This window comes from Brachionichthys hirsutus, unplaced genomic scaffold, assembly GCF_040956055.1.
Source record: "Brachionichthys hirsutus isolate HB-005 unplaced genomic scaffold, CSIRO-AGI_Bhir_v1 contig_1007, whole genome shotgun sequence".
Taxonomy (NCBI): Eukaryota; Metazoa; Chordata; class Actinopteri; order Lophiiformes; family Brachionichthyidae; genus Brachionichthys; species Brachionichthys hirsutus.
In genome coordinates this window covers 100,486-116,821 of record NW_027180488.1, presented here as the reverse complement: position 1 = coordinate 116,821, position 16,336 = coordinate 100,486, and the positions used below count along the sequence as shown (strand labels likewise).

Below are 16,336 nucleotides of genomic sequence, written 5' to 3'. Positions count from 1 at the left end.
ATATTTTTTGGCCAGCCTGAATTTAGTCATTTTGTTGGTTGATTTCATTGTGACAGATGCAAAATCAGTAGATGCTAATGAAGCCGCTGTGTTTTAGAATAAGCTGAAGTTAGCAAGTCAAGCATCATTAAAAAAAAATCTTTTTATAGTCCATCAGAACACGGACGAAATAACTTTGTCAGCAGTGTGCGGTTTTCCCAACTACCAATGGAAATCCAAAAGAGTGCGTTGACCCGAACCATGCGACAGAAGGTCACTCCACTCCTCTTCTGTTGACTTTGTCTGTAATCCTGATTTAAATTGTTTTTGTTCTCACTTTGAGAAGTGTTCAAATGGTGCTTGCTGTAATGTTATTCTTTCTGTTGGCAAATCGATGAACTAAAGGGAAAGGCCTCATGGAGGCTTGCTGAATGCAGATTTTCCAGCCATCTGTGATCTGATCCTGTGGGGTATCTCTGCATTGTTAAAGGCCGACCAAATGTGTCAAATGGTACTCACCGTTGTGCACTCGCACCAGAAGCTGATTTGAGCTAACCAGTGAGCGTTAACCTCCAATTTGAAGTTAAGGCAGCTCTATTGGTATTGTCTTTGTGAGCCAATTAAAAAAAGAGCCAACCAAGTCAGGTCATCTTTGGTCTGTCTAAAAGAACGTAGAGGAGTCCTTTCCAGTTTGTTAGTAAAACGAAGGTAACATGAGAACCAGAAATGTTTGTTTGGCTTGTGGAAATATTTTGTATTTTTTTATATATTTGCTGATGCACATTTCAGGTTTTATGAGCTTATCCCTGAGGCCTGCACAGTTCTGTATTGTACCATCTAGTAAATTGGTTTTCCTAGAAATCACTGGTATTGTTATTTTGTTTTTAAGTAGAACAAAATCAGAACCAATTGATGCTATTGATAATCAATACAATGTAAAATGAATCACAATTATCACTGATTGTGTGCATCTGTCCTTTCTTTACAAGATCACATGGGATCACATTTAAAATGAACACCAATATCGTCGTTCTGCTTCGACGACTCTTTAATTCGAGTTGATTCAGTGCAACGTAAACCGGACACCAAGCTATGCGCCGCTAACGACGGCGTGGGGGGTCACCGACCTAGAAACTGAGAGCTACTCCTTGGTTACCTATTTACGGTAATACAAAAGTTGCCAGTTTCATAAACACTATTGAATTTACCTTGAATTATGTTAATGATATTCGTCTGTCAATAAACTGATCATGTTAATGATTTATCAGAATTGTCAGCAATCATTTGGAAAGGTAGGAAACGGAACAGGCCCGCAGGCGCCGAATGTGGTCCATGCGGGCGCCATGTTGGTGACCCCTGACCTACACTAAAACAAAACTCGAATGGTGTATGTAAACTGAAGCGGCTTGAATACCACGCTGATCGTGGGATGTTGAGTTCTCCAAATCTGAATGTTCAGGTGTTTTGTTCTGGAGAGCCTGTTTTTTTTGTGGTTCGTGTTTCATTTGAAGGCTCCGTTCTAGTTTAATTCAAGAAACGACCACAAGGGGGCGGCATGGGGTTAGGGTTAGGTCTAAGTTTGGGGATCTTCTGAAGTGCACTGGCTCACAAATCCCATTAATTGTGTTAACCACTTCACAGGATTATTTGTTGTGGGGGCCCATATGGTTCCTGCTTGTCCATGCTGTACATGGTTGTTTTTGGTGGGCTGTGTTTCGAGAGATAAACAGTCTTTTGGTTTGCCTGTATGCTCAAACGTATACAGTATAGGAAAACTGACAGTAAAGGAATCCCAGCTGTGGACGGGCGAGAGGCGGGGTACACCCTGGACAAGCCGCCAGTTCATTGCATGGCCACACACACCTAAACGAACAGTTTATGGGGTTTTCTCAAAGATTATAGAGCATTTCTAAATGAGAAAAGATATACATTTATACTTTTAAGAAAATATCAGACAAAGAAATGTTGAAAATTAAGAGATACTAAGTTGTATGTTTTTAGAGGTGGGAGGAAGCCGGACAGAACCCACGTAGAATCGGGGAGAACATACACTGCACAGAAAGGAATCGAACCTGGGACTTTCTGTGGGGCAACAGCACAACCCACTGCGCCACCGTGACACCCCACACAACTGCAATACAGAATAAAACGGAGCACCATTTAAGAAAAGATTGTTTTATTGCCTCAATTCTTAATCATTTGACTTTTGTACAGATTTCTATATTTACAATTATTCCTCTATTAAATAGTCCAACTTAAAGTCTCTCTAATGTAAATGCTTAAATGTTGCACATGCAAAGTATGTATATTGTGTGCTTGTCTAGTATATATGCTGCTTTATTAGCTATATGTACAAAGTTACGTATAAATACAGGGATTCTACCATGCTACTGAAGAGACTCCCCTCCAAAATAAAACAGGACTTCCGTGATCCAGACATGCAACTGTTGTGTAAAGGGAGGAGCAGTTTCATTACAGTAAAACTCCAACCAAACCAAACAGTCAATCAAAAGAACACAAAATTAAATTAAATTAAATAAAAACACTCAAATCGCCTTTTAAAAGACAAAGTCCCTGTCAAAATAAAGCGCCGGCCCACTTTAACCACGACATGGCAGCAATGCCTCGCAGTGAATCCGTTCACTTTTCACCAATGCTGCAAGATTGGGAAACAAAAGTAAATTCTTTTTTGTTTAGATTAAAAAATGCAAAGCAGTGCAACCTGCAAGGTTTAACAAAAGGTGATGTTGGTGAGCCATCTGTGAATGAAACCTTTTTGACCAATAGTCATGCACATAAAACGCACTGTACACCAGAAACAGATGCTTCACACACTTTAGAAATGGGTTACAGTTACTGAACACTAGTACTTGATAACATCGACATATAAATGAGAGTCAGTGCAGGAGTTCAGAGCCGAGCCCAGGACCTTCACTCCACTTCAAAATGGGCTAGTAAGACATTAATTCATTATTTTCTGTCAGCGAGAGAAAGAAAGGGAAAACAAAACAGATTTATTTTTGCATAAAAAAACGTGATTAAAAATATTCAGAAAGGAATCCTCCTAATTTCAATAAAGGGTAATGACAGATGAATGAATAGTTGCAGATGTTTTGTGCAGAATGGATTCAAATTTAGTTAAATAATTAAAGAACATAAAGTAAAATGCGGAGAAAATCAAAACTATTTGATTCAACTTCAAATAACAGTTTAACAATTTGACTTGTTACTAATTTAAAAATTAATGACAGAAATTATTCAGAAATCACACACAAAAACTAATTTTACAACCCCTTTTTTTTTTAGCATGACTGTTAACACAGTAAACTGAGTTATCCATTCATCGCTTCGACTCTCTGTGATCTGAAGGGAAAAAACTAAACCTACACCTTTCAACAGGAAAGGTCCAGGAATCTGGCCATTTACCTTCATTTCCTTTAAGTTCTCATCGTTCCATTAATAGATGACCAAACTACATGAAGTGGCTTCTCATATTTCCAGCTGATGCAAGTTTGACTACAGAAAAATGACTAAAACCCACATTACATGTTAAAGCCACAAACCCAAAACATGCTGGGTTTAAAGCAGTGATGTTATTTTGCACTGATTTCTCACACACCTGAATGCAAAACCTGTTCTCTGATCTGTTAAGTAACGTTGGGAAATAGTGTGTGTGTGTGTGTGTGGGGGGGGGGGGGGGCATCCCCAAACTCACCTAACAAAGTAACGCTGAACATCACAGATACAGGATCAATGACAGGTGGAGAGTCTTTAAAGGGTGAACTTTCTGATCTAACAGGACACCGAAACCTTTTCAGTCACCCCTGTCCCGGAAAAAATAGACCCAACATCAAACCTGCTTTCATTCTTAAATATCTCACGCCTTCAGTTTCCTTTAGCATTTCTCTCCGCTCCTTACGCTAACCCGCAGACACAGTAGTTGATGGCTGAGGTTGGCGAGCTGCAGTATCGTAGCACCATGAGAGCTCCAAGAGCTGTGACACATTCAGAGCCTTCCACTTCACTGACAACAAGTTCTGCCATCAGTCGTCCCGGAACCTGAGAGGACAATTGTTCCCTTCTTCCCAGTCGCCCTCAGGGCCCAGACTGCAGCCCTCCCAGCTCATCAGACTCCTGGTGGGTGGCAGATCTGCAGACACACATTCTCATCTCGCCTGCTGTTAAAGTGAGCAGCTCTGAACTCATGCACGCAACTCGTTTTTATTGCATCAGGGTTAATGTGTGTAATGTCAGCCCTTGAGTGTCCCTGTCGGAGTAAACGGGGAAGGAGTCCTGCATGACCCCTCATGCTGGCTTTGTTGAACGCCTTTGAGCGGTCCCACCTGCTCGAAAATAAAAACCAATCCAAAAAATGATTTTGTTGATGATTATTTGGGGGTTTGCTCCTTGTAGTTCTTCTCCAACCAACAAGGACGAGACCTAACCCACTTGCATGCACATGCAGGCCGGTTGGTCCCCGCTCAGTGGGGATAGCTACTCCATGCCATTCCTCAGCATCTGATTGGCTGCGATGAGCATGACGCTGATGATGAATGCCATGGCAAAGGCGCAGATGAGGCTCTTTCTCACACACGTCTGACGATTCTTCTTTGAAGGGTGAACTGAAAAAGTCGCAAACAGAGCAGCGTAAACGAAACAACAAATGCCAAAAGTCTTCTGACGACAAATCTGCTTTGGTGGAAAACGGAAAAGATACTGTGGAAAAATAGACAGGACTGACAGGATGTCTGGACTGAAGCTCTTCTTATCTAATAACAACAGTGAAGGTAAAACTGGATGCAGAAACTTTAAGCGCAATAAAAATCTCAGTAAACAAAGTGTTTGTATGTTCAGGTGAGCTTCAGCGTCAATGGACCACATCTCACATTAATTGCATGGTAAAATGTCATTGCCCACTTCTTTCCTTTTGGTCGGGACCAAAGGAACCCCAGCAGAGGTGTGATCGCACCTTTTATATTGAAATCTCGACACACAATAAACCAGCAGCAAAGATCACTCCCTGGTCTCTATGGGGTCGACCAATAGCTCTGCAGCGTCCTCTCCCTTCAGCGAGTCGGTGAACAGCAAGCTGCAATTAGAGGAGCGGGCCAATAGACCTCAGCCACATGGCTCACACCCTTACACCTTCTATTCTTAACTCAATTCAAAAAGCACCAAGTCATCACAAAAGGCTGCTTGACTACTGTTCCAAAGGAACCGCACAGTGGATGGTGAGATTCCTAAATCTTTATAGAGAGCGTTATTAGAAGTAGCTCCATGCTTGAGAAACAGAGTCTCACGCCATCTAAAACATATGAGTTTATTTTATATTGTATTTATTCATTTTTAGCCACATGAGATATGTAGAATGAGCTAATGAGCTTTGAGATTAAACTATGGGACTCAATATTTTAGCTGGTTTTTGTACACAATAGTTGATGTCTGTGATTTACAATTTGTAAAGGAATGTTTTAAGAACTATTGATTTCAACAGGGCTTTGTCCATGTCCCTGCTGTTCCATCAGGTAAGCCCTGCCCACTGAACTAGATGGGGGGGAAATAAAGGAGGCACTTTATCCATCCATCCATCCAGATGTATGAAACACAGAAATATCATGTGTACAACTGTAGAGATGGATTTAGTTAACAATATTTCTTAACCCCATAAAACCTCTCCTCAGCTGTACCCACACCACTGCAAATCTACGAAGCGTAGGTGCTGCTTCCAGGCCGCTAACATCAGGCTGCCTAAAAATAAAATAACATTTGTGGTATAAGATAGTTTATTCTACAACGCTGGGTTATCAAATAAAACCGAACTTTAAACAAAGCTAAAGGGTTTCATTGACTTTCTTCAAGTGAAAAAAACAGTCCAGTGCGATGCGGTAACCGTTCGATTCTTCCCCGGCTGGAGATGGAAATGCTAAAAACATGCTGGTGCTCTAGAGTCTAGACAATACTGCTGAGTTTGGAACAGGAGCAGTAGAATTGGTTTCCATGCACATATATAAAATCAACACCCTGAAGATGTACATCACACATCTCCAGATTACAAACTGATCAGATGGCGCTTTAGATCTCTTCACCTGCCCCACAGCTGTGGCATTCAATAAGTAAGTCTAGTTCTTCAGGGGAAGCAGGCGCTCCCCAGACAGCTCACTGCTGCAGCCATTTGTTCAGCAATGACTCAGTACCTTGTGAACTATTATGGATCAATGGTTGCATTCTTTAGTCTGTTGGTTCTCGGCTCGACACCACATCGATTCCACGGCAAGGTAAAGCCAGAGGGAAATCAAGACCCTTTTATGCTACCGCATGCATCACCGAGCTGATGCACAAAGTACCAGAGTAGCGTGATGAATTCTGAACTCGGTATGAATTGCACTTTGACAAGTATTGATTTCTTCCTGACAGAGTGTTTCGGTATCCACCTGAGGAAGGTAGGACTGAAGGACCATGAGGACGACAGACGTGATGATCATGTTAGTCTTCATCATAAACCGAGCGTTCTCATGCAATAAAACAGTTTAACACGCTGCTAATGTGCTGGTGCAATCCAAGTCTATCCTTAGCGACAGCATTGTCGGCTAAATAAATCTCCTCCTGGACAGACCTCTGGTGGAGGACCACGAAGGACTATTTGGCCTCTGTACATCAGCCCAGGGAATAAATACACACAACCTTAACACGTAGGAAAAATGCAAAATTTCGCACATACGGTTATATTAATGCTGCAAATGGAAACTGGGCATTTTATGTACATCCTGAATACACGTGAATAATGTGAGAAAGAATGGATGCAGGTGTATTTCTAGGACGCATTGTTTTTCCTATTTCATGATTCAAAGCATGATATAGCTAACATTCACACTTTTCCCTCAGATACTTCATATTTGTCTGAGAACAAAAATCTACAAAAACGTCGTGATCTCCATCGTACCAAGTTCAAGATTAATAAGACAAGTTCACATTTTTTAACAGTGAATTTCGTTTTCCCTCATTAATCTCAATAATTATGTTTCTGATTTAATAAGAGACTGAAGTTGAAACTGAAAAAAATTAGGACTGCAATTAAAATCAAATCAAACGTTTAACGTCAAGTCAGTTCAAAATTCTTTCAGTTAACAATAGAACTTGGATTCAAAGCAGTAGGCACCAAAAATACTTGATATAATTGAGAATAAACAATTTCTCATTTTGAAAAAGGGTTAAAATGTCCTAAAATTCTGGTCCATGAATCTTGGATGGCTGCTATTGCAGAGTGAAGTCATGCATATTTCATCCGTCCCACTGCTGAGCTGGTGACCAGCTGACGCCGGTACCCACCAGACCCAAATCAATAAATCAGCAGGAGTGCTGAGTGACTTTGGCTGCACATTTCAAATCCCTCCTGCCAGCATAGATTACTTTATCTCTCACGACAAACCCAGCAGATGCTCTCAGAGAGTTCAGGGACTTTCACTCACCTCCCTCAAACTCTGTCTGACAGTTCCCAGAGTTTTCCTTCAGACTCTCTTCCTCATTGATGATGATGTTCTCGATGTCTTTCATGGTCAGGTGGTCGCGGAAGGCATAGAAGAGGATGTGTTTCAGCTCCTCCAGGGTGATTCTCTGCATGTCAAACTATGGGAGGAGAGAGTTGCGGAACGGGACAGCAGATTAGAAGGGATTTTCCAAAGGAGAGCATTTTCTTCTTCTTCTTCACAAATAAAAGCTCTGCAGTTTGGAAGCTCAAACACTTGAAGTCGTGTTCAAGCTTCAACAAAACAACGGTGCCTCGAAGGTAGGCTGGCCCCTCTCAAGCCACCAGTCCAGACTCCGTGTTTTGCCTGGGCCAGGACTTGAGCCTCCGGTCCCGAACCCAACTTCCAACTCACTGAGCCACTGCTGCCCCGTATTAATATTATGCTATGTAAAATATGTTCCTTCTTTCTTGCCCCAGATGATTATTATTATGATATGACCGGTGAAATAAAAACGTGACTGAATTTTCAGCAGGAGAAAAGGACGTTATCTGCAGCAAATTAGTTAATCTGAAACAGAACTTTCATCACAAAACCCAAAAGCACTCGTTAATATGTCCTCATATATTTAGTCGACAATTAATAGAACAAAGTCTAAAACTGAATAAAGAGACAAATTTAATTTTTCCACATGTCTGAAAGACAAACTGCACTCCTACTAATTAAGAAATCATCAAATCATAGCTAGGAAAGCTAGACAAGCAATCCTGTTACAAATACAATAGAAGCGCCGCTCCTCCAGTCTGGACTGAACGATGGGATGAAGCCTGTAAAAAATGATGCTCTTACAGCCCCCGACAGGATCTGAGCTTAAAACTCATTTCAGATAACACACACTCAGGTTGCCTGCAGTCTGAAATGTATTTACATTAAATAAAACACATCGATATCTAGTCTCATAAGACAAGCCGAAAGGAGACGGAAAACCACAGAGTATAAATTCTTCACAATGAAAGCCGACTTTAAACACATTTTGTTCTCTATTTGCAAATCCTAAATCCCTGTTGCAACACTCTGCAGGATTGTGATGAATGATGCATGTCCTGGAAGGGCAACATTCATTGGATTTCCTGGCAACACTGATAACAGCATAAATCAATGCTGGGTATAAATCACACTTACATTCATAACCACTTGTCATCTGTGCACCTCACAGGGAGCTGAAGAGCTCTCATGCCAATCACACATCAAATCAATTTATTATTAAAGCTTTTGTTTGCCGGGTATTAAAGGTCCCATATTATACCCTTTTTCCACAAGTGAATGCAATTCCCAAACACTTATATGAAATATCTGTGCCAGTCTTTGGTCAAAATAACAAACAGATGCTGCAGGACAGCGTCCGTCATTTCTGTCTCAAACGCTCTAAACCCGGAAGCAAAAGTATGTTCATAGAGAGCACACGCACACGCATGCTACCATGGTAACCGTGAGGGACATTTCAGCACACACAAAAAATATTTAGGCCATTTTCACTGGAGCATTACCACAAAAAGTTAACTTTATCCACTCTGCTCTTCTTCTTCGACTCATGCAGGAGACAGAGGGAGAGCTGGACGTGCGGAGCGCATTCAGGGGGAGAGTGTCTACACACACACACACACAGCGCAACGATGGCAATAATTTCAGGATGGAATAAAAATGCTTTGAATCATCCATACATCCATCTTCAAACCGCTTATCCAGGGTCGGGACGCGGGGGGCAGCAGCTTGAGCAGGGAAGCCCAGACTTCCCTCTCCCCAGCCACTTCTTCCAGCTCTTCCACATTCCCAGGCCGGCCGAGCGACATCGTCTCTCAGCGCGTCCTGGGTCTTCCCCGTGGTCCCCCCCGAGCCTCCTCGTCGGCTCAGCTCGCAATAACACGGACGCAGCTCCGATATCTATCGCTGTCTGTCTCCCGCTCCATAAAGCGTCTCGTTCAACGTGTTTAGCACACACTAAAACGTTTTTACCCATTTTCAGCGGAACATTAGCACCAAAAATAAACTTTATGCAGGGAAAATGCCGTAGAGCGTGGACAGACAGAACGCAGACACAGGGACGCACGCACGCATGTGCACGTACATGTTCACGTTCCCCCTGCTTGACATCAAGCCAATAGGTACGGTATTTCTTCCAGATGTGTTTCAGGAGGTGATTACAGACCTACACAAACAACGAGTGATTGGCTGGGTGGTTTATTTAGCTGTTTTCGGGTTGATAAGGACCCAAAACCACCATAATAGCGTAGAAACGTGGGAAAACCTTTAAATCAAAGGAGAACATAATGTAATGTAACTATTAAATAAAACATAAAATAAAATAAAGATTGATAAATAATAATGGAAGTTGAATAAAAGTAAAATACTGACATTTTACTTTTTAGTGCTGAAAACAAACGAGTGAACATTCCAAAACTCAATAAGCATTTATTACTGCAGCCTACACATTTAGCCACATTTCACATTGTTAAGCGCCGATCTGCCCGGCCTCCAGCAGAACACAAAGTCAAATTAAACCGCTAACATATTGATCTCTTTTCAGCTTTCATGACTGACTGAAAATATAATTCAAGAAATGGATTTACTGTTTCAGTGAATTTGTAAATCCTACATGTCCATTTCGTCAGTTATTTAAAATTCATGATGTCACGACTGTGACCTTGTGTCGCTGCCGCACACTTTTTACCAGACCTCCACATTCACAACCAGAGATGATCGCCAGAAAACAGATGTAAACATCCCACAAGCAGCAGAGCTCTGCTCATCTCCTCTCTTGTCACGAATGAGGCACTTCCCTGCAACATCAGCCAAAGTTCAGCCATCGCTGTCACTTCTGTTCAAGGTTTGGGGCTGAACTGTTTACCCGACCTTCATACAACCTTGTTGCTCCTAGTGATGCCATCTCTGGGGGACGTCAGAAGACAGCCCGAGCATCATAAGTCAGGGCAAAGAGAGAAGGGCTCTTGACGCTCCGGTGGAAGATAAGAAAAAGTCATTTTATTTTCTTTTACACATCCTGCAGCTTTCTCAGCGTACAGTAATTTCCAAGACTGGAATGACCTTTATCTGAGATTACGGTGATCTGAAGCGACTACAACCCAAAAGATCTTGAACAAAAGATGTAGTTCTACACTTCTCATGAATAGGACAACTAGCTTGTGATCAGAATGAGTCTTGCTTAGTTTGGTCAGGGTTGTAAAATAATGTTTTGAATAGTGTAAACACAAAGAAAAAAACAATAACTTAAATATAACTCTGTACACTCGAATACTTGGATTACTTTGCTATGAATGCTTGCATCTGGCTAACAATACATAAACAACAACAAACTGTCTCAGCATATTTATGACAAAGCTGACAAAAGTTTCAACAATGCAAAATTCAGAAAATAAACGTAGTAATAGTAGTAGTAGTAGTAGTAGTAGTTTAGTGGCAAGGAATCGTTGTTACAATGAGCGGAACGCACTGGCTGAGGAGTTGTGAGTACGTACATGTGTACAGTATAAATGGCCTATACATCCAGAACTTCAGTAATTCCTTCATTATTAGATGAAACTTTCAACTGACCATTCTATCTCATACCATTGTGCGTTTTGTCTTTCCACTGCTAAGTGCTTTCAGTATTGAAGATGATGATGATGAGGAAGGCCACCGCCATATAGCGAAAGCACTGCTGCTCTCCTCACTTATAAATGAGGCGTGTTCAGCTGCTCTCACACACAGGCGGTGTGAAGGTGCCAAGAGACAGCATGCATCCATCTGCTGAGTCCAGCCCTTTGCAACGCAGCTTAATTATGGGCTGCAGATAATGCTCTGCACACCCTTAAAATTAACTATATTCACTAATTAATTTCAAAGTAATGAGCTGGCCTTTTAATTTTAATTAACACAAACACTCACGTATTTGAAACACAGGATAGTCCTCCCAGTTTAAATGATTCATATAAATCGGTCAAACATTACATGTTAATCACATTTCATGCAGAGAGAAACATGACAAATGGACGTCACCAGATGAATGCCGAGCAAAGAGCTCTGTTCATTTAGACAAGTACCCAGTGCTTTGTTCAGTTCATAATGCCCTCAAAAGGTCCAGTCTGTGGGATTTGGTTCCCCTCTCCTGATCCCACCCTGGAAAGAACCAACACTGGCAGACGGTGTCGGTGAGATAGGTAGACTACTGCAGAATGGCAGCACTGTACAAAACACATCAGACCACATGAAGGAGGACCTGCTCCTTCTGCAGCTGTACAATACTCTTTCTAAGGTAAGGCCAGGTGAGAAATACATCCTGAGAGTCTAGTCTAGTCTCGGATCTGATTCACTTTATAATTACTATTAGATTTTTGGCAAGGCTTTCGAAATGAAAACTTGTAGAAGATGCTACCAGCGAACGGTTTTGACATGATTTGACAAAAAAAGAAATCTAATACTTTCACCAGAAGATCAAAAGTATTTAAACTGGCAGCCGGAATCTACGGGCCTCCAATAAGCAAAGACACCCAGTGGCTGCAAGAAATGTGTCAAATCCCATCAGAACATTTGTCTCTGTCTCAAGAGAACAAAGTGTCCACCAGCAGAAGAAAAATCTGACTAAGAGCAGGTTTAGATATGAAGGAGGATGTATCTGATAGCGCAAATTAAAAAAAATGCACGGTAGAAATAAAGTTAATTTCTCAACTGACTTCCATAAGTTATTTTGCAGACCTTGGTTATATAAAAATACAACAGCTGAATATCTGTACGTAAAGTTAAAGCAGTGATGCCACCCTTCATCACTGACAGACAACAGGCCGAGGCTTCAACAGCTGTGAGCTCTGATCTCAACAGCTGCTGTATGAGAGAAGACAGGTCATTACTTCATGCCATCAAATAATCTCTGAGCCATCAGTTTTCAGCACATCCATCTTTCAAAACTTTATACTGCTCACGACTGGCAATATTTAGCGATGGAACATTTATTATTTACAAAGGCGTTCTTTTATACGCTCTAAAAATATTCACGGTATCTGGATCTTTTTCCCATGTCGACACTTCTCAGTTTTAAGGATGTTATCTTGGCATTTTCTTAGTCCCGGTTCTTTTTATGAATTGTTATTAACCTCCGCCAAGAAGGTTATGCTTTTGCCGGTGTTTATCTATCTGTCTGTCAGATAAAAAATCTCAATAATATCCACAATCTGGATCCAATCCGGATGAAATTTGGTGGCAAGATAGAAGACCCCACCCTACACGACTGTGTCAAATTCAATAAACATTTGTCAATCAACTGAGATACAGAACAAACTTTGAAGAGCCATTGATCAATGTTAAACATTTCAAAGTGATCCAGAATCTCTTCTGGATTATCTGTTCCTGGTAACATTCCCATCACGGAAAACATAACCTCCTTGCTCTTCATGTAGGGTACATGAGCAAACCAAAGCAACCATGATCTTCTAAATTAGAGTCATAATCCTAAATCTAAATGTAAAAAAAAAAGATCCATGTTAAATGTCATGTTAACTATAAATGTACTTATCGCATAGAAGTCTCTTCATCCATATCGACACTAAATGTGTCATGTCAATGTGTTCTTCTGGAGTTGTTTGTGATGTCCGGTTCTTCTTGGCTCATAAGCTCCCTCCCAATGATGGTCATTCATTTGTTAAACTAATAAATAACCATGTCATCACTCTATAATCTAGTTTTCGAAGCCATTATTCATTACAGAATAGTGACCTCCCTAAATATGCATCAAATTCAGGATAAAGTCAAGTAAAAGAGCAAGACATGATTAACAACTGCAATGTATTTCTGTTGGCACAGCACGCTGCAGTTTGCATTTTATTATTGTCATTACCATCCGTTACATGTTGCACAATTGCACCGGAAAAAAATCCTCCTCTGCAAACCCTCATTTACGATGCCTACAAACCGATTCTAATTCAGATTCAGACTAATCTTACAGTCAGCAGTCATTATCATTACTTCTAGGTGGGATCCTGATTTAGAGGTGTTTCGTGTTTCCTAATCCCACAGATGGTAGCTTCACACTTTTGGCTCCTCAGCCAAGCACATACACCAAATGTCTAAACCTGTGGCTTCCTCTCGTAACAGCCAGTCTTACTATGACAGCAGATCATCAGCACAGGAAAAAACAAACCCATCTCGTGACAGAAGAAGTGTTGCGAGTGACAGAAATACTGACCCTGAGGGGCACTGACGAAGACTGATGCGTTTAGGCTCTGAGAAGAGCAGCCAGATCTTTGGACTCTGAACTCCAATGAAAACATTAAAGTGGTTAATGCCCTGTGATCGACAAATGGTCGACATAAACAACTCACCATGCAGCCACACTTATTTTCATCTCGAGTACATTTGTGATCTCAATCAGAAGCAACAATACAGAAAAGACATGGATGGATAAATGGCCACAGTTCATTTAACAGACGGTGGATCCTTTGGGAACTCTATTTGACCCTCAGTTCAGACAGTAACAGTCTCCCTTGAAGACATTCACTCACTTAACATGTCATTTGCTGCAAGCACAATGACATCACATCAGTGGTGGCAGCAAATTCAACTCAATTAACTTGAAAGAAATTTAGGAAAAAGAAGAAAAGAAAGTGCAACAGGAAAAAAAAAAGAAAACACGACGCAAGCTATCAAGAAACAATTTCTGTTAATACGATTAACTGAAGAAACTGCTTCCATCAAGCAGCGTGAAAGAGCTGCCTGAGGGCCACAATCCTCATTAGTGGAAATCAGTAGATCTATACACACTGGTCCATGCAATTCATCATTGTTACTCAAAATAGGGAACAGAGGCCAAAGAGATCATGAACGGAAGAATCAGTTCAAGACAGCAACAAACACGCTGATGGACGAGAAGATTGAGAGACCAGTTTGTTCACGGGAACAAGTAAGAGGGTTCGGCATTTCAAATGCATCCATCTATCTTCCACCGCTTATCCGGGGCCGGGTCGCGGAGCCAACAGTCTCAGCAGGGACCTCCAAACTTCCATCTCCCCAGACACCTCCTCCAGCTGTTCCTGGGGGGGATCCCGAGGCGTTCCCAGGCCAACGGAGAGACATAATCTCTCCAGCGTGTCCTAGGTCTTCCCCGAGGATCTCGGGAAGGGTCCCCACCGACTCAGAGAGGGAAAACCACCCGTTTCCGGTCGAGAACCATGGCCTCGGATTTGGATTTGCATTCAAATGCAGCCCAATGCAAACCTGGAAATATTCAGCACCGCTTTTTCAAAGTGGTGTTATCCAGGGGGAGCCACCCGTCCTTTGACAGTTTATTAAATACAATAGATGAGCAATATCCTGCCGTGGATCAGCCAGCAGAAAAAAAATATTTTTACCTCAGAAAAAAAGCAATCAAAGTTTAAATACAACAGTTGTAGGAACTGTTCCAGGAGGAGTGTGGCTCCGGTGTGACTTCAATTATGTTTTTACTCTTATGTTTTTATTATTATGTTTTTATTGTGATCCTCCCTGGAGCAAAAACAAGTTTTATTTTATATCCATGTATACTTTGCATGCATGTGCCCCTCTGAGTGGCTAGAGGAAACCGCACGACCGCACGTGTTTGAGTAAATATACTATTTGTCATTATGTTTGTACAGACAAGGTTAACCCTCCAGCCCCCCCTATGGGTTAACCTTGTCTGCACAGCCAACAACAACCTCTAACCCTTCGCTTTCAGAAGAATTGAACAAGGTCAGCTTACTTTGATATCTTAGGCTTTTAAAGACATGACACATTCTATGAAAAGTCTTGATAAACAGAATGCAGCATGCGTGTGTACTCGCACATCGCTCTTTGAAATCTATTTTTTTTCCTCAGAAAAGATGCCTCAAGTCCAGGACCGGATCACTGAAAGCCTGCAGTTAAAAATGAGGGGAAATTGTTAACTCATGCAGGATTATGAGGTCCTACCAGCTCATGAAAACGAAAACATTAAATGATTAATGAGATAATGGCCTACATGTCTTGAAGCCAGAAATCCACATCCACCTTTCATCCTTGCTGTCTACCAGACTGATGACTTACTAATTACAGGAAAAAGAAAGGTTAACCCACCTCAAGTAATGTTATACTTCAAAACACACCTGAAGTGACCAACAATTTGAAAACAGAGCGTCCACTCAACAGCACGCATCTTATTTTCTCATTCATCCAAATGAGATTCCATAGTATGATTATAGAAATGATAAAAAGCTCCCCTCTAAAAAGTCCAGCATGTCAGAATGATTTAGTCCGAGGCTTTTAGTTTCATTGTCAAATACATAATTCAATTTTGGTCTCAGGCTTATACGATCGTCCATTGTGAATGTTTCAGTGTGTGCATCCAAGTCAGCGGCGTGCAGAAAATGCATTAACTTGTTGCTTTCGTCTATTCATGCACATGATTCATAAATATTCATTGATCTTAGGAGGTGCATAATGAATGACTTTGGTGCTGCACCTGCACCTTATAATGGTCAGGCACCCTGATACAGTTTGAAAGGCTGCAGCAAATATTTAGCATTCTTTGTCCGTGTGCCATATTTGTTAACTAAATAAAAAGAGAACCCAGCTCGACATATCTGATGCTGACAGCCTCAGCATAAGATTACATGAATGTAATGTGCAATAGATGTTATCAACATGTGAAATTCTATATTCTATTGTATTTATTCTGGCTGTTATTATTATTCAGGTATTCCAGAAAAACAAACAAACAGGTTTGTATAGGAATGTGTGTGAGGTGAAAATGCATAATTCCACACTAATATTGATGTGTCGGGCTTTAAATGAGTCGTTAATAAACAGTAATAGTTTTTTTAATAAACTATATGAACTACATTGCACAGCACTCG

The 16,336-nt window shown here is 41.2% G+C and overlaps 1 protein-coding gene across 1 annotated transcript in view; it reads right to left on the bottom strand.

The window, feature by feature from the left end:
• Positions 1 to 4,473: 4,473 nt before the first annotated feature.
• Positions 4,474 to 16,336, bottom strand: part of LOC137915481 (calcium-binding protein 8-like) — a 31,330-nt gene continuing 19,467 nt past the window's right edge. The window contains exons 5-6 of the mRNA XM_068758737.1: positions 7,446 to 7,602; positions 4,474 to 4,601 (exon numbers count right to left, since the gene is read on the bottom strand). Coding sequence (XP_068614838.1) covers positions 4,474 to 4,601; positions 7,446 to 7,602 — 285 coding nt within the window. The remainder of the gene's footprint in view (positions 4,602 to 7,445; positions 7,603 to 16,336) is intronic.